The sequence below is a fragment of the Ambystoma mexicanum genome, chromosome 5q (genome assembly GCF_040938575.1).
Source record: "Ambystoma mexicanum isolate Mex_15411 chromosome 5q, UKY_AmexF1_1, whole genome shotgun sequence".
In the NCBI taxonomy this organism is placed as follows: domain Eukaryota; kingdom Metazoa; phylum Chordata; class Amphibia; order Caudata; family Ambystomatidae; genus Ambystoma; species Ambystoma mexicanum.
This window is the reverse complement of record NC_090933.1, coordinates 1,252,659,291-1,252,683,993: the sequence shown is the minus strand read 5'-3', so window position 1 is coordinate 1,252,683,993 and position 24,703 is coordinate 1,252,659,291. Positions and strand designations below refer to the sequence as shown.

General features: G+C 44.5%; 1 protein-coding gene across 1 annotated transcript in view; it reads right to left on the bottom strand.

Moving 5' to 3' along the window:
• Nucleotides 1–24,703, bottom strand: part of LOC138497983 (1-phosphatidylinositol 4,5-bisphosphate phosphodiesterase gamma-1-like) — a 738,955-nt gene that overhangs the window by 34,322 nt on the left and 679,930 nt on the right. Inside the window, exons 28-29 of the mRNA XM_069621756.1 lie at nt 20,603–20,751; nt 12,131–12,245 (exon numbers count right to left, since the gene is read on the bottom strand). Of these exons, the coding sequence (XP_069477857.1) occupies nt 12,131–12,245; nt 20,603–20,751 (264 nt within the window). The remainder of the gene's footprint in view (nt 1–12,130; nt 12,246–20,602; nt 20,752–24,703) is intronic.

Below are 24,703 nucleotides of genomic sequence, written 5' to 3'. Positions count from 1 at the left end.
CACCAAACCCAAGGCAGGTGGTCGTCGACCGAATCTCGCCTACATATCAACGTCCTGGAGCTAAGGGCGGTGAGATGGGCCCTGAAATCTTTCCTCCCACACATCAGGGGGTCAAAAGTAAGAGTGCTCACGGACAATACGACAGCTATGTTCTACCTGATAAAACAGGGTGGCACCAGATCCAGGACCCTCTCGAAGGAAGCTCAAAAGATCTGGCATTGGGCTTTAAAACACCACATCTCCCTAGTGGCATACCACCTACCGGGAGCGAAGAACTTACAGGCGGATTCCCTGAGCAGGACCATGTCACAAATACACGAGTGGGAGCTGGACTCCACTCAACTCGGGGAAATCTTCGAAAGATGGGGGACCCCGTCGATCGATCTCTTCGCCACGGAAAGAAACCGAAAATGTGCTCAGTTCGCGAGCAGATGGCCCCAAACAGGCTCCCTGGGGGAAGCGTTCTCGTTTCCGTGGACAGGCAAGTTCCTCTACGCCTTCCCTCCATTTCCCCTCATACGGAGGATGATCCAGGGGATCCACAGGTACAATTGCCGGGTCATCCTAGTGGCCCCGCGCTGGCCGAGGCAACCATGGTTCTCAGACCTCCTTCATCTGTCGCTGGATCAGCCGATACCATTCAGGAAAGTACCGAACCTCCTGTCCAGGGACGAGGGGACCGTGTGGCACCACAATCCGGACAGCCTGAACTTAACTGCATGGCTCCTGACTTCTCGGAGTTCGGGAACCTAAATGTCTCGACTGATTGCCGAAGGATTCTGCAGGCGGCCAGAGCCCCGTCCACTAACAAATCATATGTAAGCAAATGGAAAAGGTTCTGTATATGGTGTCAAACACAACAAAATATACAACCTTTGGAAGTAACTCCGGAGCAAATCCTCCCGTATCTTCTTCATCTTGCGGAGAGCGGACTGTCATCATCGTCAATCAAAGTACACCTGGCGGCTGTTTCGAGATTTACCAGAAGAAGACAGTCCCCTCCACTATTCAGTGACAGGCTAGTGAAGCATTTCATGAAGGGTCTGTTTAGAACCTTCCCTCCGGAAAAACGGTTCCCACCGTCGTGGAGTCTGAACACGGTTCTAGCTGCCTTAATGAAGCCTCCCTTTGAGCCAATGTCCTCTTCATCTCTACAATTTCTATCTTGGAAACTCGCGTTCCTAGTTGCCATCACTTCGGCTAGAAGAATGTCGGAACTACAGGCACTGGTCATAGACCCTCCATATCTGAGGTTCTTTAAGGACAAAGTTATTTTATCAACTAACCCTTCATTCATCCCAAAAGTACCGTCGGTCTATCATAAGCACTCGACCCTGGTACTCCCTACTTTCTTTGCATCTCCTTCGTCGACGGCGGAGAAGGCTCTTCACACTCTGGACGTCAAAAGGGCGCTAAAATTTTACCTGCAAAAAACGCAAGATATCAGAGCCACCAGACAGCTATTCGTCGCCTACGGCCCCTCGGCTAGGGGTAAGGCTATCTCCAAACAAGGTCTGGCTTGCTGGGTCTCCTCTGCGATTACCCTGTGTCATTCCAAGGCCGGGAGACCTCTACTACATCGTCCCAGAGCCCATTCCACGAGATCGACATCTTCCTCCGTGGCTCTATGGGCAGGAATTCCGCTGACGGACATCTGCCAGGCGGCGGCATGGTCTGTTCCGCACACGTTTACGCGCCACTACTGCCTGGAAAAGCAGCACGCGGATGAGGTACAAATGGGAAGGGCAGTGCTTCGCCACCTTTTTCAATGAGGTAAGCCAAAGTTTCAAGAAGAATGCTGCCTTATTATTATTTGGCCTCAGCTGGTTTTTCAGAGTGTATACATGAATGTGCATAGTTTATTGACCTAAACATAAGTGGTTGGGTAGATATGTGCGCAAGGGGTGCATACTGAGTCATATGGCATAGCATTGTATGGCGGAAATCCGTTTCATATCAGTATAATAAGTTGTTGCTTACATACATGGTGTAAACGGTAGTTTTTGGGGGTGTCTCTACGAATGTAAGTTACATTGCACTCTCACCTCCTTCTTGATGTTACTGCTTTACAATCTATTCTAAGCATGTGAATCCATGAAAGATCCAATGCTGGAGAAGGGAGTAGTTTCTTACCTGTAACTCCATTTCTCCAGCATTGGTATCTTTCATGGATTCACATGCGCCCTCCGGCCTCCCCGGACTGCAATGTGGAAGATTGGTATGTAAGCAAGTTTTCCCCCCGTTATCTTGGAGGGGTCGAAATCTGAAGGGACCCGCGGGGGCGGGGCTTATATACCATCACGTCCAACGGGGCGTACGTGGGCGGCCCCGTAGAGGACGCAGACGGGGATAGGGCAGAAGTTTTTCCTATTGGAAATGACTATATATATGTGTACCGAGGGTTCCCAGTCTGACGACGGGGAATATTCTAAGCATGTGAATCCATGAAAGATACCAATGCTGGAGAAATGGAGTTACAGGTAAGAAACTACTCCCTTCTCCTTCCACTAACTGGCTCATATGAAACAGACGCAGAAACTCTCTGCAAAACATACGCCACCATCCAAGCGTGGGTGGCAGCCAACGGATTATGCCTCAATGGGGATAAAACCAAGCTCCTCTTAGTAGGCCCCAAGGAAATTCTCAACAAGCTTTACAAATAATACAACTCCTTTGTCATTGACTGCCCCCAAATTCCTGTCTTAGCAGCAGTCAAAACCCTTTTGGTATATATTGATTCCACGCTTTCAATGACATGCCAAGTCCGCGCTATTGCATCCTCAGCCTCCCTCACTAATAAACGCGGTTAAACCTTACTTATCCGAGACAAACTGTCTCACCATAGCCAGAGCCACCGTTGGAGACAAATTAGACTACTGTAACGTCTTATTTGCCGGCACCTCTTCCAAAAATCTGAAATGCCTTCAATTCATTCAAAATAATGCACTAAGGGCTACACTCAGCATTCCCAAAAGAGAGCACATTGCCAGTGCCAGAGAAAAATCTCATTGGCTGCCAGACAAAGAAAGGATACTATTCAAAACCATGTCCATAACCCACAAATGCCTCTCATTCACAGCTGCCCATATCTGGCAGAAAGAATCACCAGAGTAACATCCTCCAGACCTATTAGGACTCACCACTCCAACCAGCTTAAAATCCCCACCATCAAAACGGCCAAAACAGGAGATGCCTGCTTCACATTCCTTGCTCCTAAGTATTGGAATGCCTCCCTACTACTCTTCAAAACGAGACATCCTATCTAGCATTCCACAAATCACTCAAAACCGAGTTCTTCAACTGGCCCACCTACTACTCTCTGCCCACTCACCCTGCATCCTTGAGGAGGTCTCTAGCGCTAGCTCATTGTTTTTTAACCCAAGCTGTTTGCCTGAAGGACAGGACTTTCTCCTTTGCCGCCGTTTTTGTCTATAGATTGCTCACCTGCCTGGCAAAAGGTTCAATGTAACCTAGAACCACAAACAGGTGCTCCTGTCTTTTGCGTTGTAACTAAGTAAGTTCTACTGTAACAGCGCCACGATGCCCTGGGGCCACTTTGTGCGCTTTATAAATTCAAATAAATAAAATAAATCGTCAAGTCCACACAATGACATTTCGCACTGTTCGCAGCTTTTACGTCTTAAAGTCAAACCATAAGAGAGAATGCAACAAATGGTGGCTTTTAAAGCAGAGGGATTCATTTTCTGCTTAATGTTTTTCCTGACTTTAGGTTATATTGAAATAAATGTGATACTTGAAATTGTTTACCTGTGGCTGTGAACTGCTGCGGCTGTTCAGGAAATGTAAATAATTACATTTTTGCAACCTTATGGCCCTAGCCCCACAAAGCATGGGAAGGAAATGTATCTAGACTTGGGGCCTGATCACGACTTTGGCGGTAACCCTTAAATCCGGCGGTCGCGCTATTACCGCCGGATTTAAGGGTCCGCCAAATCAGGACTTCGGCAGATTTTGCCCTAGCTCTGAGCTGGGGGGAAATCCACCAACAATTTGCGTTATTACTGCCGACGGGAAATCCGCCAGCGGTAAGAGCGCAAATTTTCCCCATTGAGCCCAATGGGGAATGGGGCATTCCCGAATGGGCTCAATGGGTAATGGGGAATTACATTACCGCCGAACTCGTGATCCGGCTCTATTAGCGCCGGGGAGTTCAGTGGTAGGGCTAATACCGCCGGCGGTAATACTGCCGCCGTTACCGCCAAAGTCGTGATCAGGCCCTTAGTATTATAGGCATGGCATGTGGCACGATGTCTTCAAATTGGCCAATCAAAGGGCTGGACGAACTGTTAAATCCCGCAGATTGCTCAGCACACCACGTCCGCAGTGACCCTACCGGTGATGTGGAGTATACCCACAGTCAATTCTCTGCGACTGCCCTGGCGGATTTATTAGCAGACTTTATTAGGTATAATGAGTAGAGAACGCTCAACCACCTGCTACAAGGCATATAGCAGCGGCAATGCTTGCATCCACCACATATGCCCTTTTGATTATTTCTTTCTCATAAAAGAACGAGTGGGGTTATAATAGTTTTGAAGACTCCTGCCCTCGGGACTTAACTGGTGTTATGGGCCTGGAAACCTTTTTAAAGACCCTTGCAGTGCTTGGGACTTTGACTCACTCTTTAGGACCCATAAGGCCCAGTTTGGCCGTATGACTAAATCTATAAAGCTTAATTACAACTCTTGAAATGTGCCATTGGACCATCTTGGTACTATATGAGCCTGTATAGTCCGGCAAATCTATATATGGCGCACATTTGTTTTCCCTGTCCTCTAATGCTACTCACCTAACTGCCAATTCCTCCTATGCACCACTCTGCTGGGCCACCCGTCTTTCCTTTGAGTGTGCCATCGCTCCTCGCTCCCTCAGTGTCGTCATCCACTTGCTCCTCCATTCCTCCTTGCCTTTGCTGTCCCTTACTCCTCTCCACCACGTCGCCAGTAGCCCTGCCTTTCGCACAGAGCCGCAGCCAGTTTTTAGTAATGGTCACAGTGGATCTTTTATTACATTTAGACATTTTTGCCATATTGATGGTTGAAGGTTTAGGGTTATAGCTTTATACACCCCCCCCTTGTGGGGGAAGCCAGAGTTCACACCCGAGTGAAGGGCTATAAAGCTTAATAAGAACATGGATTCCATTACAGCCTTACTCTCAGCCAATCAGAATACTTGAAATGCATTGTAACATTTCTGATGTACAGCTAATTCCAAACATTCTGACTTAAACAGTAAAATCATTTTTTCTTTTTAGTTTCACAACTCCATGTGCCAATAGCCAAGCTTGCTTGGGATCTCTTGGGATAGTGAGTGTTCCGGTAAATCTGGCGGGATACCGGCAAATGGCAATACTGGTACTTGATCTGCCGTAATTACCGGCAGATTACTGGTGCTGGCAACGGTAGGTTATTCCCCATTCCATGGAGTCCATAGGACACTATGGGGGATTACTGGTTATGCTGGCTGCTTTTACCGGTGGGATGCCCGAGTTACCTCCAGATTTTGGCTGGAGGTAAATCAGGCCACCCCACCGGCAAACTACAATTTTGCCGGTCTGGAAACTTGTAGCTACTTGTATTTTGCCTGGCCGGAAACATGCCAGTAACTGGAATTACTGGCATGTTAATTTTGGACCAGCAAACTAATAATGATGTCCTCTGTCTCTTTTTATGTGTTACTTGTAAAGTGAAGCGTTGTTAGGATAATTCTTATATATTTTTTCTGTTGTAACAATATTACAAATACATTGGGCCTCATTCCGAGTAGGGCGGTAAAGGATACCAGGCACCAGTGTATCCCTTACCGCCCTACTACAAGGTCCCTTAGCGGGTCCCTCCAGTAATGCCTGGTCTGACCAGGCGTTATGGACGGGACCCGCAAAGGGACCAGGGCGCAAATAACGGGCTTAACATGCGTGAGCCCGTTATTTGCGCCCTCCCCATTCCCATTGAGCCCTATTGGGGCTCAAATGGGAATGGGGAATGGTATTTTCAATGGGGACTTACCGGTCCCGCAAAGGTCGGACTACACCGGTAAGTCCCTATTGAACGAGACCGGTGCCAGACCCGTTATTGGTGGCAGTCATTGCGCCATGACTACCACCAATCTCGGAATGAGGCCCATTGTGTCCAGGATGGGCTGGTGGCATAAAATGTTTTCCTACCGTGTTTTAAATTACAATTACCTCAAATAGCTACTAAGAGTGGCGAGCCCTCCAAGACGGCTGTGCCACACGATTTTTGGCTGTACTTTGATCATATTGTTCTTTGGCCTTCCTGGCCTCTCGGGCCAGAATTGCCTTATATGCAGTCCCAGTTCCCGGGGAAAGCTATTGCTTTAACTGGCTAAAGGATGATCTATGTGTGAGCCCAGATGTGCGGGATGGGACACATCCTGGTGCCTGAATGTCTGTTGTGTCCACTGGCTATCCATAATTGCATAACCACTACCAGTTTGAATGGTGCAGATCCTTACCACTGGTGTACCTGGGCAGGCTTCCAGTCCAAATCTTGGCTAAAAGGACGATTCCTGCATCCATTTGACAGATCATCATTAGAGCCAAGACCTCTACAAAGAAGTGCTGCCACTGATGGCCCGAGGATGACTAGTACCAAAACCAGTGAAGTACCGGCGAAGCCATGCTCCTCAGCCTGATCTTAAGAAGACCATCATCAGTGCGTTGACCCCTGTGCCAGTGAAATCAACTAATCTTGACCCCTCGAGGATCCATGCCTTCTGAGCCTTCGGAAGTGTCTATGGACCAACCTGTGGACTGGCTAGCTCTCTTGGGCTACCTTGCTGAAGCCGCCGCCGTTGCATGTGCATTCTAGGAATTTGAGGGATCTTCAGCATCAACGTAAGCCATGCAGGGCCTGCTTCTTTGTTCATCCATTGAACATCACCTTTAGACGCCTGACCGTGGTGACACTCCATCATTTTCACTCCCTTGAGGTGGCCTGTGTTTGCCTGTTCCACAGAACTCTTAAACTTTGCTTTGCAAAGGTGTTCAGCTGAAAGGTACCTGGAACTGAGAGCTAAGCATTGTGACTGACTAAATTCCACGTTCAAAAGCTACCTCTGCTCCTGCGACCACTGGGCCTCCCTTGACCAGACCAAACGCAGAAGATTATGTCTCCAATGGGATCCTGCACCTCAGCAGTGGTACTGGAGAAATCAGAGACTGGGGGGTAAGTTAACAAACCTGTTTCTTTACGCCCATGTTCTCCATGGGGTACATAGATGTAAAGTCCTACCCCAATCTCACTCTTTTCTGACTTCGGTTCCTGGTGACCAGGTCAAGAAACCTTTCCAAAGGCCTATCGTAGTGCAATTGGATTGAATTAGTTACTTACCTGAACTTTCCTTTTTTTGTTTGTTTTTTTAAACTTTGAATCATAGCCACTGGCCTCGTCCAATCGCATAGTAAACATTCCTGAAAAATGTAACTTTGGAACTGATGGCAAACCATCTTAGGGCTGGACTTACTAAGAGTTATGGAACTGTTTTATAGTTATTGTTAAGTGATTCTACTGAATTTTATGCATGTGACTACTTACCTGTTTCACGCTGGTTATTGAATAAAATGATTCCTATCTTCTCCTAAGGGTGAATGAATATATCTGTTTTCTTGTAAGTGTGTAACAATACTTGCCTAGAGGTTTCATTTGCTTACTGTATATTTTCAATTTATTAATCAATCTTTCATAACCTGCTTAATACCGGAGACCAGTGTCTAAGCACGTGACCGGGTTTCGAACCTGTGTTGCGTTGCTCAAACCAGTTAGCTCTGCGATGTCTTGCTTCCAAGACAAACTCTTTGCCCATGAGCTATATTCTCCTGGCCTTTAAAAAGGTCTAAATAGCTCATTATATATTTTTGTACTTACCTGTCTAACTGGAATTATTAGTGTTGTTCTGTGTGGACTCACTTTATGCCTTGACCACTCTCTCAGCCCTTCTGTGTCTAAGCCGTGCTGCTCTACTACCTTAACTTGATTAGGTTTGTTTGGACTTCAGTGTCATCGCTGTTCACCATAACAGGTTGACCTCCCAAATTCACCCAGGTCTGATTTTGGAAATCCATTTTAACACCAACAATCAGAAACCAGATCCATACTGGCTGAACCAATGTAGGCCAGGATACCACCGACAAGCACTCATCGTGTTGGCTTTGCCCATAATGCCAATACAAAATGCTATGCCCACTGTACAAAAAAAAAAAAAACAGTCCATACTGACTTCTCCAATGTAGCCTCACCCAAAAGAACACTCATGTTGGCTTTGCCCATTATTCAAGTAAAAATGTCATGCTAATGTAAGAAAGCATCTCTATACTAGCTGTACCAATGAAGGCCAGTATTCTCGCGTAAAAACACCTATCATGGTGGCTTTGCCCATAATGCCAGTAAAAATGTTATACCTACTGTAAGAATACCCATCTGTCCTGGCTGCCTCAATGTAGGCCCCCCACCCGCCCATACAGAAGAACACTCATCATGCTGACTTTGCCCATAATATTAGTAAAGATGCTATGCCCCACTGCAAGAAGTATGGAGCTCACACCCACCCCCCAAATCAGAGTTTGCTACTCGGCATGCATGCATTTACTACAACCTACACGCTGCACTCTAATTCAAACACGCACCCATAGGCTAAAACATACACATTGCTCTCAATGACACATCTCCACATACACAACAACATAGACACACTTCATTCTCATTCATACGTGTGCACATGCACACCTGCACATAAACATCACATGCATAAAGCATATGTACATTCATGCATGCATACATATACACAAAGCACTTTTGTTTTTTACCTGCATGGCAACTGGGCTCCAGTTTTAGCCTCCTACCACTGCCGCCATAGTGCTCCTGATGGCTTTCTGGCTGCGGCAGACAGAGACTAGGAAGCAAGGAGGAGGTGCCAATTGAACACCTCTCCCTACCTGGTTCCTAACACGTATGGTAGAGTGGAAGCACCTTCAATGTGTCCCCCAGACCCTCTCAATGTATGGGGGAATGCTATCTACACACACTTAGGCCTGCAGTATCCCAGCCTAGGTGCCCTATGAGCCCTTCATATCTAGGGAAGCAAATCGCCTAGGCCTTGTATGGCCCATGCAGCCTGGGTGGAGTACTGTAAGCCAAGGGAAATACAATCGCTAACTCAGTAACACATCCTTATCTGCTTGCGACAACTAAGGAAGTGCTCAGCGTTGGGACTGGGCTGGCTTTTTTCAGTCCTCCATAACAGGTGGAGGGTAGGCACCCTGCTACCCAGATGGCCTGCACCCCGACAGCAGGAGTAGGCTCAGACCATGGACTGGCGATGCCATAATTGCCTGACAAGAAGGGCTGCAGTGTATAACCCCAGAGGAATAACAATGCTAGGATGGAGCATAATTTGAGACACCTGGAGTCCCACCCTATTGCAGGGCCAGCCAAGAAGTACAGCTGGGTGCGGGAGTGCGCGTGGGGGGCAGGTGGGGCGTACATTCCATCTGTGAGACAGAATGCCTCTCTGGCTCATACACATGCCAGGAAGCGCCTGTGCAGGAGAGGGCCAGTGGTGAGAGTGCACATTTGAGCGCGCTTCTGTTAAGGGTGCCTGGGTGCCAAACGTGCCTTTCTGGGAGAGTGCTTGTGCCAAAGACTCCCTGGGCAAGAGAGCACCTTAACGTAGCATGCAAGGAGCAGAACAAGACGGAGACAATGTTGTTGGTTCGACACTTAAACCCTTTGTCTTATGCAACCAGGCGTTGAGAAGTCTCGATTCCGATTCTGAAGTACAGCTGTTGCCTTCCTAGTTGATAAATGCACAGCCTGTTTGTCCATAGACAAAATATCGGGGTAGTGCTAAGGAACAGCTTTGAGCTTCCATTACTAGCTGTTGTAATGAACCCCCTTTTCATCCATACCTTCTTTGATACAAATGACGTCTGGGTTCTCTACTGTGTCGCTGGCGTCGTACTTTTCTTTTTTGATTGTGTCTTTGATGACAGCACTATCACTGAACTGGCAGGGTTTGCCAATGGATTCAATGGTAGGCTGGGGTTGGTGGGCATGTTTCCTCAGCTCACCAAGCTGAAGAACAGTCAGCCCACCAAACCTGGAAAACAGGCAGCTGTCCACCCTGATGGCCACGCTGCAACAGTCACCCATACACGTCAAGCGGAAATCCTAGAGGCCAAAGCAAGGTCTGCCCCGGGCTGGTGGCTGAGCAGTTCACGCACCGCTCAAGCTCGGGGGAGTGCGGGTGGAGAGTACCACTTCTTAGAGCTGGTGACCGCAAGCTACCTGTGAAGCCATGCTACTTCCTCCTCATCAATGAGTGTCTGAGCACGCGCTGTAGAGGCCGCAGCATGGCTGTACAGAGAACTTGATATCTGAAGCTGTGATACCCGCTCTACGCTGCAATTGACCTGCACTGCAACTGCAGCAGCAGCAGCAGTGGTGGGAAGCTCGCTCGCTCACTTGCTGCTGCAGCACCAGGAAGGCTCCAACTGCTATTACCCAAATTGACCTTTTACAATTGACCTTTTGTCCTGATTGACCTAATTATAGTGGTCCTAATTGACCTTCTGCACAATTGGCCTTTATATTATTTTAGTTATTTTATATATGTATTGTGTTGGTTTTGGATTATAATTGATATAAGGGCATTGGGTGGGGGTGTTGCGTTTTTTTTTTTGGATTGGGTGAAGCGTTGCGGGGGATTTCCCCCTGCATATATGTCCTTGACCTTTTAAATTAGGTCAATTCTCCCGAGTTCGATTCTTCCGAGGTGAATTGTGAAAAAGTCAATTAGTATTCATTCCTCCAACTCCTGGTCCAGCTGCCCATTCCGTTTCAGGCCGGGGGGCACCTTAGATTCTGCAGCACAGTCCTGGCAATGTAAGACCCACAGGCGCATCAGGGAGGCGGAAGGCATGTCTTTTGGACAGCAAATCATAGCCATCACTAGGAGCACCGTTTCTCATGGGCAATGTTACTTTACATACCAGTGGCGCCTTTTGATTCTTGGATGTTGGCATAGGCGAGGTGGAGCGACATTTGGTATAGTGTGTGCAAGACATAGCCATCGCTGAGTGTGTGCTGTGTGTGTGTTGGCTGGAAAATTATAGCCAAGACTGTTGAGACCCTTTTTCATGGGCAATTGTGATTCAAAACGCAAATGTGCTTATGGTAAGGGTAATGGCCCTTTATATTATTGGATGCAATCCAATCTGGGTCTTGGCATGGGCAATGGTGAGTTAACATAACTGGGGAAATATGGATCCTGGTATGGTTAATGGTGCGTTACATACCTGGGGGCAATGTGGGTGTTGGCGCGGTAATGTGACAACGGGCTGGCATGCCAATCAGAAATCTACCATGACAATGCAAGCTTTCCTTACACGAGATGGAGCGATGTGGAAACGTACATGGTAATCATGGATAGCTTCCTAAACTGAACCCAGGTGTACTAAACGCATTGCAGAAGTCCTAGCATGCTGAACAAATTCCCAGGGACAGCGAACATCTCTCTTGGCAACATGATTGGCATGGTGCCACAACGCTAGCATAATGCAGCAGAACCAATGGCGCCTTTCAGCCTCATATTATTGGCAGCACCCTCGTATTATTTGATCAGAACCCTAATACATGGCAAACAAGCTGGAATTCCTCTGGCATAAACCAGTAGTTCTCTGGAGTACACCTGCATCAATTATCATGCTCTTTCGTTTCCTTGTAGAGAAACCTTAAAGGTCTATGCCCTTGGAGAGGAACCGTGCTAGTCATTATGCCCTGGCACAGGAAGGATTTCTTTATGGCATTTTTCTAGTGGGCCACAATGCCAGGCGATGCTTTCCCTGTGGCACACATGTATTTGAATGCTGTACATCTAGTATTTTGGTTCAGTCACACAATGGTTTTAATGGGACAACACCACTAAAATCTCCTTGAAGTGGGCCGGGCTCTGACACTAGGCAATGCAACCCTTGCAATGTGAGGCTGGTTTAGTTTGTAGTCCAGCTCTGGATGATGAAAGTACCTGTTCGTCAGTAAGAAGTGATGTTAATATAACTTCAATCCTTCAAAGTTGCACCCATATCCATTACCTACAACATCCGTCTTGTTCTTGCTGTTGTCGAATTCTGAGCCGCACACTTCCACCTCGACGAAAGGACACACTATGCTCCTGCCATTTTTGGGAAGGTGGCGGGCACCCAGGATCTGCAACAGAAAAACAGGGGAAAATGATCAAACTGAAAGGCTTGAGCGGATAAGCTTAGCAGGGAGTGTTCGGTTCTGACCAAGGAAGGAGATCTTGGACCACATGCTTCAGTGCAGCTCCAACATTGGACTCTACAATCCCAGCCAACAGGACAGAACCATCATTTACTCCTAGCGGACTGTCTAAAAAGCCTGTAATCTCTTTACCGTTAGCTGAACTGATAGTTTGGTGTCTATTATAACTGCTATAATCATTTTGTAAATTGTCTGTAACTACGCCGTGATACCTAAGGGTTTGGGCGTATTATAAATGCATTAAATTAAATAAATAAATACAAATAAACTTACCGGGTGACTGTTCTACTGTTGAAACATGCAGTGGTGGATGCACTCCAAAGCAGAGAACAGTCACTGTTTTCAGAGTAACACTTTAACGTTAACATTATAGGGGGGTCAGATAGAGACCCTTCACCCTGTTCCCTAAGAACTCTCTGATTCCTTCCCCTTTAATTCCAAACACTCTGTGCCAAACACATAACACACATTCAAAGTGCAAGCCATGAAATACAATAAAACGCCACAATATCACTTGGAATTTCTTCCTCCTAAAAAAATGTACATCTACATTTTATGACCCATACATATTAAAGAGGAATTGAATTTTTTAAACTCTATTTTTTAACTTATACTTTTAAAACGTAGTTTGTTTTAAAGCTTTATTTTTCAAGTTCATAATTATACACATTTTCAAACATCCAAAAAAAAACCATGATCCTTGCAGAGCAATGTAAGTGCACACAAAGTAAGTACATCATACATTTGTCATTCAACTACATTACAAGGGTTGTATTTCAGAGGACAAGTTTCAAATGTATGAAACAAAATCTTCATGGTCAAACCGGGTCTAGAATATTCTCCGGGTCTCTTCACGTGCTGGTCTTACTGATCGCTTTATAGCATTACTCATGATTGTTAGTGTCCACATCTACGGCCTGGGGAGATATTTCCTCAAATGGGTCTGTAAAATAAATGTTCACAGCCTTTAACACAATGTATACATGGGGCCGTGTTTGTGTGGACTCCGCTGCGCCGTTCCCCAGTGATTCTAAAATCTTCTAAGAACACGTCCCAGATTCTGATCCACCGAGAAGTGATGACGCAGCCCTTTTAATTTTTCCAAAATTGAGGCTAGTTTATTCGAGACGCGTAGGTAAGTAGCGGTGCTTATTACCTGAAATTGGGTATAGACCGTCTGCGTCCACAAGTCCCAGTATAATAATTAATGGATTGCAAGGAAGCATAATCTCCCGCTGTATATTCTTGATTTGTGCTAGAATTACGTTCCAACAACTTTTAATAATCGGGCATCCCCACCAAAGTTGCCCCATATTTCCAATGTGGCCGCATCCTCTCCAACACACCGTAGAGACCCTGGGATAAATCTTATGTAGCTTGCTTTGATAATATGCCAACGGAAACACATAGTTTATAAGTGCATTCTTTGATAGTGACTTCTTCTTTTGGTCCTTTCCCATATGTGTAACCATGTCTCTGCTGAAATAGGAACCCCCTGCAAGTCCCTCTTCCATGCGTCCATATATGGTAATACCTAATCAGGCTCACCTGAATCTAGCAGTTGGTAACATCTCAAGACTATCTGATGTGAGGATCATTCAGAGATTATGGTTTTTATAAACTTTAGGGTCCTGGTTCCGCCACGTGCACTTCTCTATTGGCTAACCAGTGGCTGAATTGGACAAGCAAATCCTTTCCAATTCTGGGAGAATTATTTTTGCATTCCATAAATGCGCATGGGGAGTTCTCTTGGTGTAATTAACCCATCACAATAGGGCCCTTTCTAACCCAATTATTAAACGTTGATGGTTCCCTGTCCGGGGTCAACTCCGGTTTAAATGTGAAGCCCAGCGTTATTTCCAAGAGCCTACCGCTTCTTTACCCAGTGTCCCCATGGACGTAGTAATAATCTGTATAGATTTTGCGATTCTTTGGGGATAAATAGGAGGTATGATGGGGGATTGTGGCGGCGCCCTGTTCGAATGCAGGCCATGTATTGGAAATTCGTTTTGTCCAGGCTTTGTTACATAGCTAATTTGAGCAGCGATTAGTTAGTGATTAATACAAGGAGCCCTTAGTCATCCCAAAAAGTTAGCTCTCATGAGTATTTTGCAGGATATTCTTGGGATTTTACCTGTCCAAATTATCTAAAAAGTTGTCATTTTCCTGCTTTGTGAGGAATGGCGATTTATAAAATTCTAAATATGTATAGGAGTTTCTGGATGAGGGTTATTTTGATGGCTGTAATATGACACAACCATGTGACTTCCTGAAAGTCCCATTTGAGATTCTTGGGATTTTACCTGTCCAAATAAACTAAAAAGTTGTCCTTTTTATGCTTTGTTTGGAATGGGGATTTGTAAAGTTCTAAATATGTATAGGAGTTTCGGGATAAGGGTCACTTGGACGGCTGTAATACGACACAGCCATGTGATTTCCTACAAGTCCCATTTGCTAAATTGGTCCATGGATGAGTTCCATAACTCTGGGATAACAGCTTGTGATAAGGTATTGTAATGTGAGATGAGCCTAACTCCCAGAAAGTGGGAAGGGTCTTTCGACCACGTGTATTGTGATTGTGTGTAATTGTTTTAGTAACTCCAGGGTCTCTATCATTCAACCCCAAAGATTTCTGTGTATCGATCTTGAAGCCAATGATTAGTGTAGCTTTGAAAGCTTTATAACCGGAATGAAGAATCCATCTGGGGCTGCAGTCTTGGCTGTTGGGAGGTTTGTGATAGCCACCTCTATCACCTCTCAGTATTTAGAATTTTGGGAAGATCCAGCAATGCCAGGTAGGATTCCACGCTCTAAAGGCTCATCAGGATTCCAAAATCAAATCATGAAAAATACTTTCCGAGGATGTCTTTCTTCCCTTCTTCCAAAGTGATTATTATATGGGAATCGTTTTTGAGATCAGTGATGTGATTCTGGTTGAAAGATTGCGTAATTTGGCTCCCCGGATCTTATTAGCTTTGTTACCTTTGGTGTAATAAAATTGTTTAGTGTGCATCAACGATTGAGTTGGGTTATCCACCAAATGAGCTTCAAATGTATTCCTTGCTATTATTTGTTCCCTTAAGCTTTTCAAGGAGCCCCTTTGTTTGTGGTCTATTCTGCATCGCCTAACGTCTTGTTCAACAGCCACTCTCTGTTGTCTGCGAGCTGTGACCAATGCAGCCTTTTTACTTTTTTCTCTCCTCTCAGGATTGCAATAGCTGCATCCCACTGCACTGCCTGATCGAAATTCTCTAGATCGTTCTCCCTAAAGTAATTTTCCAAGGTGTCATTAATATGACAGAATATCACAGCATCCTGCAGTAGGCCATCTTTGAATTGCCATGCTCTGCGGGTGAGAGAGGTGACTGTCCGTGTCAAGAATAAGAGGCACTGATGCATGGTCAGTGAGAACCCTTGTGCAAATAGAGATTTCAATCGATTTAGGGATAAATCTATTGGAAATTAGAAACATATCTAGCCTAGAGAACTCCCTATGGACAGATGAGTAGTGTGTATTCTCAAATGCTTTGGTGGGAGATCCTCTGGTCTCAAATAGGGAGAAATCCTTTAGAATGAAAATATAGTTTTACACCAAGTATTATTTTCAGACCAATTGTAACAACACAAACATTTGTGTTAATTACCAGTGTTGCCGTGATGGGGTTCTGATACAAATTTTCAAAAAACAATTGCAAAGAACAATTTATAGTGAATGTGAAAGGCGAAAGAAATCATACTGAGGCAGTGAATTCACAGTGGTTCAATATTGCTCCATGGCAACATGTTAAATTATAGAAATTATCCATTGCCAGTCATCACACTACAACCCCAAGTTGACCTAACTGACACTGAAACCTGTTAAATAACCCAATATTCTTTTGAATAATACATCAATTCCTTATTGTACCGATTTCAGCCAAAAGAACAGTCTCCCCCTGCACGCGTTGCAAACCTTCATAGATTTAACAAGAGCCTTTCGGGGTCATCACGAGTTGGGTGGTAACCTCTAAATGCGGCGGTAACGGTATTAGTGCCGCATTTAAGGGTCTGCCAAATCACAGGTTTGGCAGTATTTACCCCCAGGGGAAATCCGCTGGGAATTTGCTGATTTTCAGCACTATTACCACACGGTAATAAAGCAGATGGTAATCACACCAAAAATTCCACCTTGGGTCTAATGGGGAATGGGAAATTCCCGAATGGGCCCAATGGGGAAGGACCATTCTGCCAAACCGCCAACTGCCAAAGCTTATAGCGTCGGACCGTTGGCGGTAGTGCTATTAGCGCAGGTGGTATCCCGACGGCAATACTGCTGGGATAACGCCCATCTCGTGATGAGGCCCTTTATGTTGTCTACAGACTCGGTCTTGGTCAGAATATGCTGCCTAACTAAATGTGCAGACCGCGCTGTACAATCTGCTTTTTGCTAATAATTTGCTTTGAATGTTTCAGGCCTTTTTTATGATTTTTTGCATTAATATGTATATATAGAATTTGCTATCATTAGTTTATTGTTTACTACAAAGAATAAATATGAAACCTGCACAAATGCTAAGGACTCAGCGCAGTGTGTTGTAGCTCCTTTGTTTCTGAGGGCTAATATGAGGACATCACACCAGGTGTTAATCATTAACATACGGTTCTAGCTCTTCTTTCAGAGAGTTAAAACGAGACACTACACTAGGTGTAACTCATTAACACAGTGTCCCCCTGCGCAGTCATCCATTGAGACAGTCTACATTGACTCATTCCACTGTTACACTACATAGATATTCCCGTCGGGACAAACCCCTTTTTTTTCTTAGTCATCGCACTATGAACCATGATTCACAGACATTTTTCCTGGCAACATTCATCACTCTCAACCTTGATTGCCTCATCCCAGTCCTTAATAGTTACCCAACCACACACCCTGGTTGTAATTGGGCTGGGACAAAAACAGGCAATCTGTAGATAAGTATACTCTTAAAACCATAGGAGGAGGAGTTTTAAAGGCATGGTCTAGTAAAACATTTTATTTAAAAAATAGATAGGCAACATAAAAAAAAATACTAGCATTCTCTTTTTTAAAACCTCCTATGTAAAATTTTGAGCGATTCAAGCTCAAAATTCGCAAAAGCAAGCACATGGGCGCATCCATTTTGTGAAATGGATGCCCTCCTGTGCTGGCTTTTGCTTTTGCGGGACTAATGAAGGAAAAGCCAGCCAGCTGTACTAAACAAAAGCTACCGCTGGGTGGCTTTCCCTTCATTAGTGCTGTACGCGGAGGACGGGGACCGGAGACCAGAGCAGGAAAGCTGCAGCTGAATCTCGGTAAGTGCTATTTATTTATTTTTTTAAAATAAGCACTAGCTGCGTTTTTTTTTCTAAGTTTTCCGGGCTGGAGGAGCCCGGAAAACTTAGAAATAAAACTGCAGCTTTAAAAACGTTGTATTTATGTTTACGGTCGCTTTTGAAGCGACCGCAAACATAAATACAATGTTATTGTGTTGGAAAACGCTGCGGTTTTTCTTTCCAAGTTTCTCAGGCTCCTCCGGCTTGGAGGAGCCTGAGAAACTCGGAAAGAAAAACCGCAGCGTTTTCCAACACAACCGCATTGTGTTTCTGCCTGAATCTGCTTTCCCATTTGGGGCTCTCGGGCTCCCCACAGGGAGCCCGAGAGCCCCAAATGGGAAAGCAGATTCAGGCAGAAACAACGAAGCATTGCGGAAAACGGGGAGCCCGAGAGCCCCAAATGGGAAAGCAGATTCAGGCAGAAACAACGTGGCATTGCGGAAAACAACCGTGTTGTTTCTGCCTGAATCTGCTTTCCCATTTGGGGCTCTCGGGCTTCTGCATTGCGGAAAACAACCGATTTGTTTCTGCCTGAATCTGCTTTCCCATTTGGGGCTCTCAGGCTACGGGGAGCCCGAGAGCCCCAAATGGGAAAGCAGATTTAGGCAGAAACAACGCAGCATTTAGCAGTTCCCACCGGAGACCCAAAGTGATAGCCACAGAAGGCAGAAACACAACGCGGTTGTGTTGGAAAACGTGGTTTTTCTTTCCGAGTTTCTCAGGCTCCTCCGAGCCGGAGGAGCCTGAGAAACTTGGAAAGAAAAACCGCAGCGTTTTCCAACACAATAACGTTGTATTTATGTTTGCGGCCGCTGCAAAAGCGACCGCAAACATAAATACAACGTTTTTAAAGCTGCGGTTTTATTTCTAAGTTTTCCGGGCTCCTCCAGCAAAACTTAGAAAAATAAATGCAGCTAGTGCTTATTTAAAAAAAAAAAAAAATAGCACTTACCGAGATTCAGCTGCAGCTTTCCTGCTCTGGTCTCCGGTCCCCGTCCTCCGCGTACAGCACTAATGAAGGGAAAGCTACCCAGCGGTAGCTTTTGTTTACTACAGCTGGCTGGCTTTTCCTTCATTAGTGCCGCAAAAGCCAGCACAGGAGGGCATCCATGTCACAAAATGGATGCGCCCATGTGCTTGCTTTTGCGAATTTTGGGCTTGAATAGCTCAAAATTTTACATAGGAAGTTTTAAAAAAGAGAATGCTAGTATTTTTTTTATGTTGCCTATCTATTTTTTAAATAAAATTTTTTACTAGACCATGCCTTTAAATGTGTTTAGTCTTTCCTCCCTTTCTATTACATTTTTTTAAAGATGGCAGTGAATTCCTGTGACAGGAGTTGATTTTCTTCATTATTTAAGGGCTGTGACAAGGAAGATAGGCGAGGAGGCAAAAATACCTTCAACAGAAAAAGCTGAAGAAAATATATGTGTGAAATATGCATGATTCAAAGAAGTTTTGGTTGGTTATGTAAACTGGGCTTACCAAGTAGGGGACAGAGGCTGGTTGGGTTAATGAGGGTGTACCTCCATTAACAATTAAATGCCAAGGCCTATTTGTTTATTTACAAAAGAGGATGGGCCCCTTTAGTCACAGGTATTTGACACAAGTAAAAGTAAAAATATTTTTTGGGCTTTTTATATATATTATATGATATTTGGGGAGGGTAAGGGGGGGACAAGACAACGATCTTAGTAGGCCCAGTGACATTGAGATTGTGCAAGTGCAGGGAAGAGGAAAGGGGTAAAGTGCTGGTGAAAAGGGGAGGAGGAGTAAGTGCAGGACATGGGATACTTACTTATCTGAAAATACTTGGCTCCAGACAGGCGGTGTGTAGGGACTTTGGTGAAAATGCTCTTTATTTTTGGGACTCACATACGCCTCTATGGGCAGGCCCAACAAATGTAATTTACACATCTATATATAATCAAAGTAAAAGTTTGTCTGTGGGTCTGTGGCAGGATTTGTGGGTTTGCCGCTTGGCGAAGCATTGTTCCTTATATAATTCCACACCGTTTCACCAATCTGCACCAAATTGTGCATACTTACCTGTTAGGACCCTCCGGACATTACTGGCTTAATGACATTTGGGCACCCCATCCCTTTTCCTGGATTTCACCAAAAGTTAAAATTGGTTTGTGGTTTGGTGAAACGTTTTTCCTTATACAATTCCACACCATTTCACCAATCTGCACCTCATTTTGTATAGTTACCTGTTGGGACCTTTTGGACATTATTGGCTACATGATGTGTGGGGTTGTGGCCTGCCGACAAAGCTGTAAACCATGTTCTCCAGGAAAGGTAACAAAACATGTATGAGAGGCCAGTGGAACTGAGAGGCGAAGGTGAAAGCAAGGTGCATTCCAGAAGGTTCCAAATTGTTGCTGTATCAGATGAAATTACTATGATGCCTGCCGACAAAGCCGTAAACCATGTTCACTGGAAAGGGAAACAAAATGTTTTCCTGCATCCGGTGAAATTACTTTTCCAGAGTATTTTTGCAAGATGGTGCCTGCCGACAAAGCCGTAAACCATGTTCACTGAGAAGAGAAACAAAAAATGTTGTTTCGCAACCGTTCCCGACGCGGAAAAAAACTTTAGGTTCCTATGGGACCTCGAAAACCACGTTTCAAGGCACCGTTTCTGAGATATTTGCACCGCAATGCACCACAACACGCCAGGGTGAGGCGTAACAGCGACCTACAGGATCATTCAGAGTGTTATCATGTCTGTTTTACATCAGCAAATTGGGTAATTTAAATGTAGACATAAGCATGAATCACTCATTGCAAGCTATCCAAATGTTTCTGTACCTTTTCACAATCTGCCTCTTCTTGTTAATCTTTTTGGTCATTCCCCCAGGCCATGGAAGTATAGTATTTCCAAGTATAAGAAGTAGAGTTAAATGAATACAAAGCAAATGATATGCAATGCAGAGCTTCACTTACCTGGAGTTGCATCGTAATGGGTTCCACTATCTTCAAGCTGTTCTTATCAAAGGGGTCAAACAGATCGTCCCGCATGATGTCCGGTTGCAGCACGTAGCCACTTTGTCCCCCAAGCATGAACAGAGCCTGGTTCAGTTGCATCGGCTTATCTGGAAATATTCCAAGAAGAAGCAACCAATCAAAAAAAAAAAAAGAATGGTTTTAGCAAGTTATGTTATGTTGATTTATACAGCGTAATGCTACCACCCATGACTGTCTCCCAGCGTGGATGCGACAACCAATCATCTTCAACTACACTGGCCGCAAGTACAAAAAAGCATTTAGATCGAGTTTAATACTAAATAACCCAATGAACAGTGCTGGTCTCATCCTCCTTTGGTTTTCCCTTGATCGTCTTCAGGAATCCTTCAGCATCAGGGAAGGATTATAATCAGTCTATGTACACTGTATGGCAACACTGTCATATGCAAGTGTTTGTTTCATATCATTAGAAAGTGCATTACTATCCAAGAGTGCACAATTATGATAAGGCAAGCATTCCGTTGGCCAATTCACGTTTCTAATTGCCCATAACTTTAGCTACAATTGACCGAACCTCACAAACATGAAATCACAGAATATTTGGAAATGTCAATTTCTCCAGAGACTGAACTGACTGTTTGATAATTTTTATATTGGGGTTACAGAGTAGTATTCCAGATTGGTTCATATTAAGGATTTGCATCATCAATGCTCATTCATTTTAACAAGCAAGTGGTATCATTTTAACACGCTATTCTTTTCCCAGTTTAGCTCTCTGCCCACTGTTACATTGGCTCCCTGCCTTCTTTGTTTGCTGCTCTGCCGCGCCATTTTTTAGGACTTTCTTTTACCACGCGAGACCCCATATACTCCTTCCAACTCCTTTTTACATGGACAGTAAACTGTGAAAAGAATGCTGCAGTAAGGTGACCCAATACTTTATGTATTTTTAGTTTTAACCATGCTTGGGGTATACTGTCGGAGCGTAATTCCCAGCCATGTAGTCATTAACATGGGCACCTAATGTAATGCATTTGATATGTTCAGGAAATAAATAGCATTCACAATTAAATGCAGAAGATTACAATGGGTTTGTATTTCTGGGCTCCACGCCAGACCTTATCTCTATTATGGTACTTGCGGGTACATTGCGTAAACCAAGTCACTGGCTATATTCCCGATTTTTTGGGAGGTGTTACAAGTGCCTTGGTTATAGTAAATAAAACTGAAATTGCAAAATTGGAAGAACTACAAGAACTACAGTACTTACTGCAAAGCTTGTAGTTGCGTGCGATATGACAGCGGCTCGTATGACTAGGGAAAAGGTTTCGGCAGTCCGCAATGGCCTTGCTCTCAACTCCAACAAACATTTTACTTCTCTGAAAAGATGCTGAACTGGGCCGGTGAGCTAAAAAGCTTTTTGGGTCGATGATCTAAACAGCTTTTTGCTTTTGTTAGATATTTTGCTAATAAGCGGAGTTGACAGCTTATGCCCTCAAAAGTATAAACGGGCTGACTTTGGAAGGCAGGGCAGGGGAGTAACTGTGACGGAGTTGACAGACGAAGACAGGAGGCGGACGGAAGACTGGGAGGACCATCCAGACAGAGAGCCCTGGGGCCATTATCGTCTAGGAAGTAGGGAGGGAGGCAAGTCCCTCAAGTTTTCTTACCTACCTTATGGAAGGCACTAAATTGGATTTTGGGTTTTTTTGAGGCATTTGAGTCCCAAAAAGACTCTGTCTATTGGCTTTTGAGCAGAACTATTATTTTGACTGAGCTGTATAGGGGAATATTTTTACATTTCCACCAAAGCAAATCAGCTCACCACCTATGAACACATCTTATTCTTAATTGGCTGATGCTGGCACCATGGATGATCCCAATTGCCATTGACTCTTTTTGAAATATGTGTTCCTATGTTCCTGATTTTTGATAAAAAGATCATGGTGATCTGATAGGTGGTTTTTGATATTTTTTGGACCACTCCAAGCATCCAGGTAATTCCATGAGGCATTCCTGTACTGGCAGATAGAACAAGAATGCCCCATGGGCTCACCTGAAAAGATAGCTCACTGTTATGAAAAGGAAGGGATAGGAGGGAAGTGCTAAATGATAATAGCTTCTGCGACAAGTCACACTTCTTCTAAAGAATGGCAGCCAGAAAAGCAAGCAAAATATTATGTTTAACAATTTATTTCAATAATTTAAATAGTCACTGTTTTATTGGACACAAACACATAAGTGATAAGACAAATGCAGAATTTTAACCCATTTCTCCTGGGAGCCTGGCTGCTGCTTAACCACCAGGACACAGTTCCTGTTAATTCTTGTTTTAAATACAATAGTGAGCAAATTGGCTTTGTACAATTGTTTGCAATGACTTTACACATGTTCTGTTTAAACCGCAATGCTCCTGTTTAATCAACTTTTTTTTTTCAAGTAATGTTACGTTCCCCATCAGACATCAAGTCAGAAGCAAGGATTACGTTGTGGTTAGAAAACCTACATTTAGTCTTGCACCTAGTTCTAGGATTTCAGCAAAGCTATTGTTTCTTTCAATAACGTTTCTTGATCGAATGCCACGTTTTACCCACGATGGGCGATAGAGAGCATCACCACTGGTTATCAAGTCCCTTATGGAGGTTATAGCAACATCCTAAAAAACAAATAATAAAAATGTAACTCAAATGTTATCTTTAAACAAGCATTTTTCGTTTGGGCTAATAGGGGGCACTTACAAGCCGAAACTACTGCACTGGAACAGCTAGGAGGGAGACTGGATGTGTGGGTGTATTTTAGTTATTTACCCACCAATTTATTGCCTACAGTGACGCATCGGCCGATGGTAATTTATATCCACGACCTGCCCCTCCCCGTCCAAAGCACACCCTCCTTGGACCTCTGTGAACTGGCTTTATCAAGCAGTGAACTGCTTGATAAAGCAAACTTTGTGCTGTAAGTGGTTGCCAGTGTTATTGATACACAGTCTTTATAGAGTTAATGTCTGGTGGTCTGCCATTGTCCTTCTCCCAATTGACTGCCACTATAAAGAGAACAAAGAAATTGATGGTATAGCATATGCCATCATCAATGTGTGCAACACCCTGAGGAAAAAGCTGACACCAGTACTATGCTTAGAGTATGCAGTACCAATTTGGGTATAGAGGGTATGAGTGCTGGGTCTGGAGGCGGGCTAGATGTGTAAGGCAATCCTTCAGCCCGACTGCCCCTACAAGAAGAACAAAGACAAGCATTTGTCAAATGCTTGTGTTGTATGAATGAAGGGCACACCGCCTGATTGCCCCACTGGTCACCATGCCAGAAAAGCCAATGGCTTAGGGACCAAGCCATCACACTGTAGAGCTTGCACACAGACACTAACCAAATGGCTTTGGCTGGATTGCCCTCTCCACCCCGGTCGATCAATTTCGATGGCCATGTAGTTGGTTACAAGTGGATTTTGATTTCTCTGCTTGGCCATTTGTCAGCTGGGAGATGGTGTCTCGGACTGTGTTACTCAGTCGGTTACAAGGTAAAGCCAAATTTCTCTCATGCAAGTTCTCATTTTGCTTCTACAGTATTTTAAGGTTAGCCACATTTATTCATACCACACTTTAGTGGTTTCAATAATTAAAACATGTCTCAACTCTGATTAAGTGCTAATTCTGTACATCATGTAGGTGTTGCACTGCACCACACTTTCCAACTGTACGAGGTACAGTATGATTTTTTTTTTAAGTTGATTACGAACCAGTGAGGCCAGTGATCAAATACAAGAAAAAAGTATCAAATCAAGCAGCTGGCCCCGCAGAGGGTGTAAACTGCTTTCACAAAATCATGCTATTTTTCTAGGATTCCAGTGCTTTCAGTGGATTCTCTCCCATTCCCTAGAATTCCCAGAAGTCAAAGCAGCACATATCTGGCTCTGGTGTTGGGTGAGCTGCCTCTCTTACAGACCTAACGCATATCAATCTCACTTGGACTCTGGTATCAATCAGCAGATTGACATAGCGCAACGCACTCTTATTTCATCCATTGCTGTTATTCCTAGATTGGAGCAGCGAAGTAGGTCAGCATGCG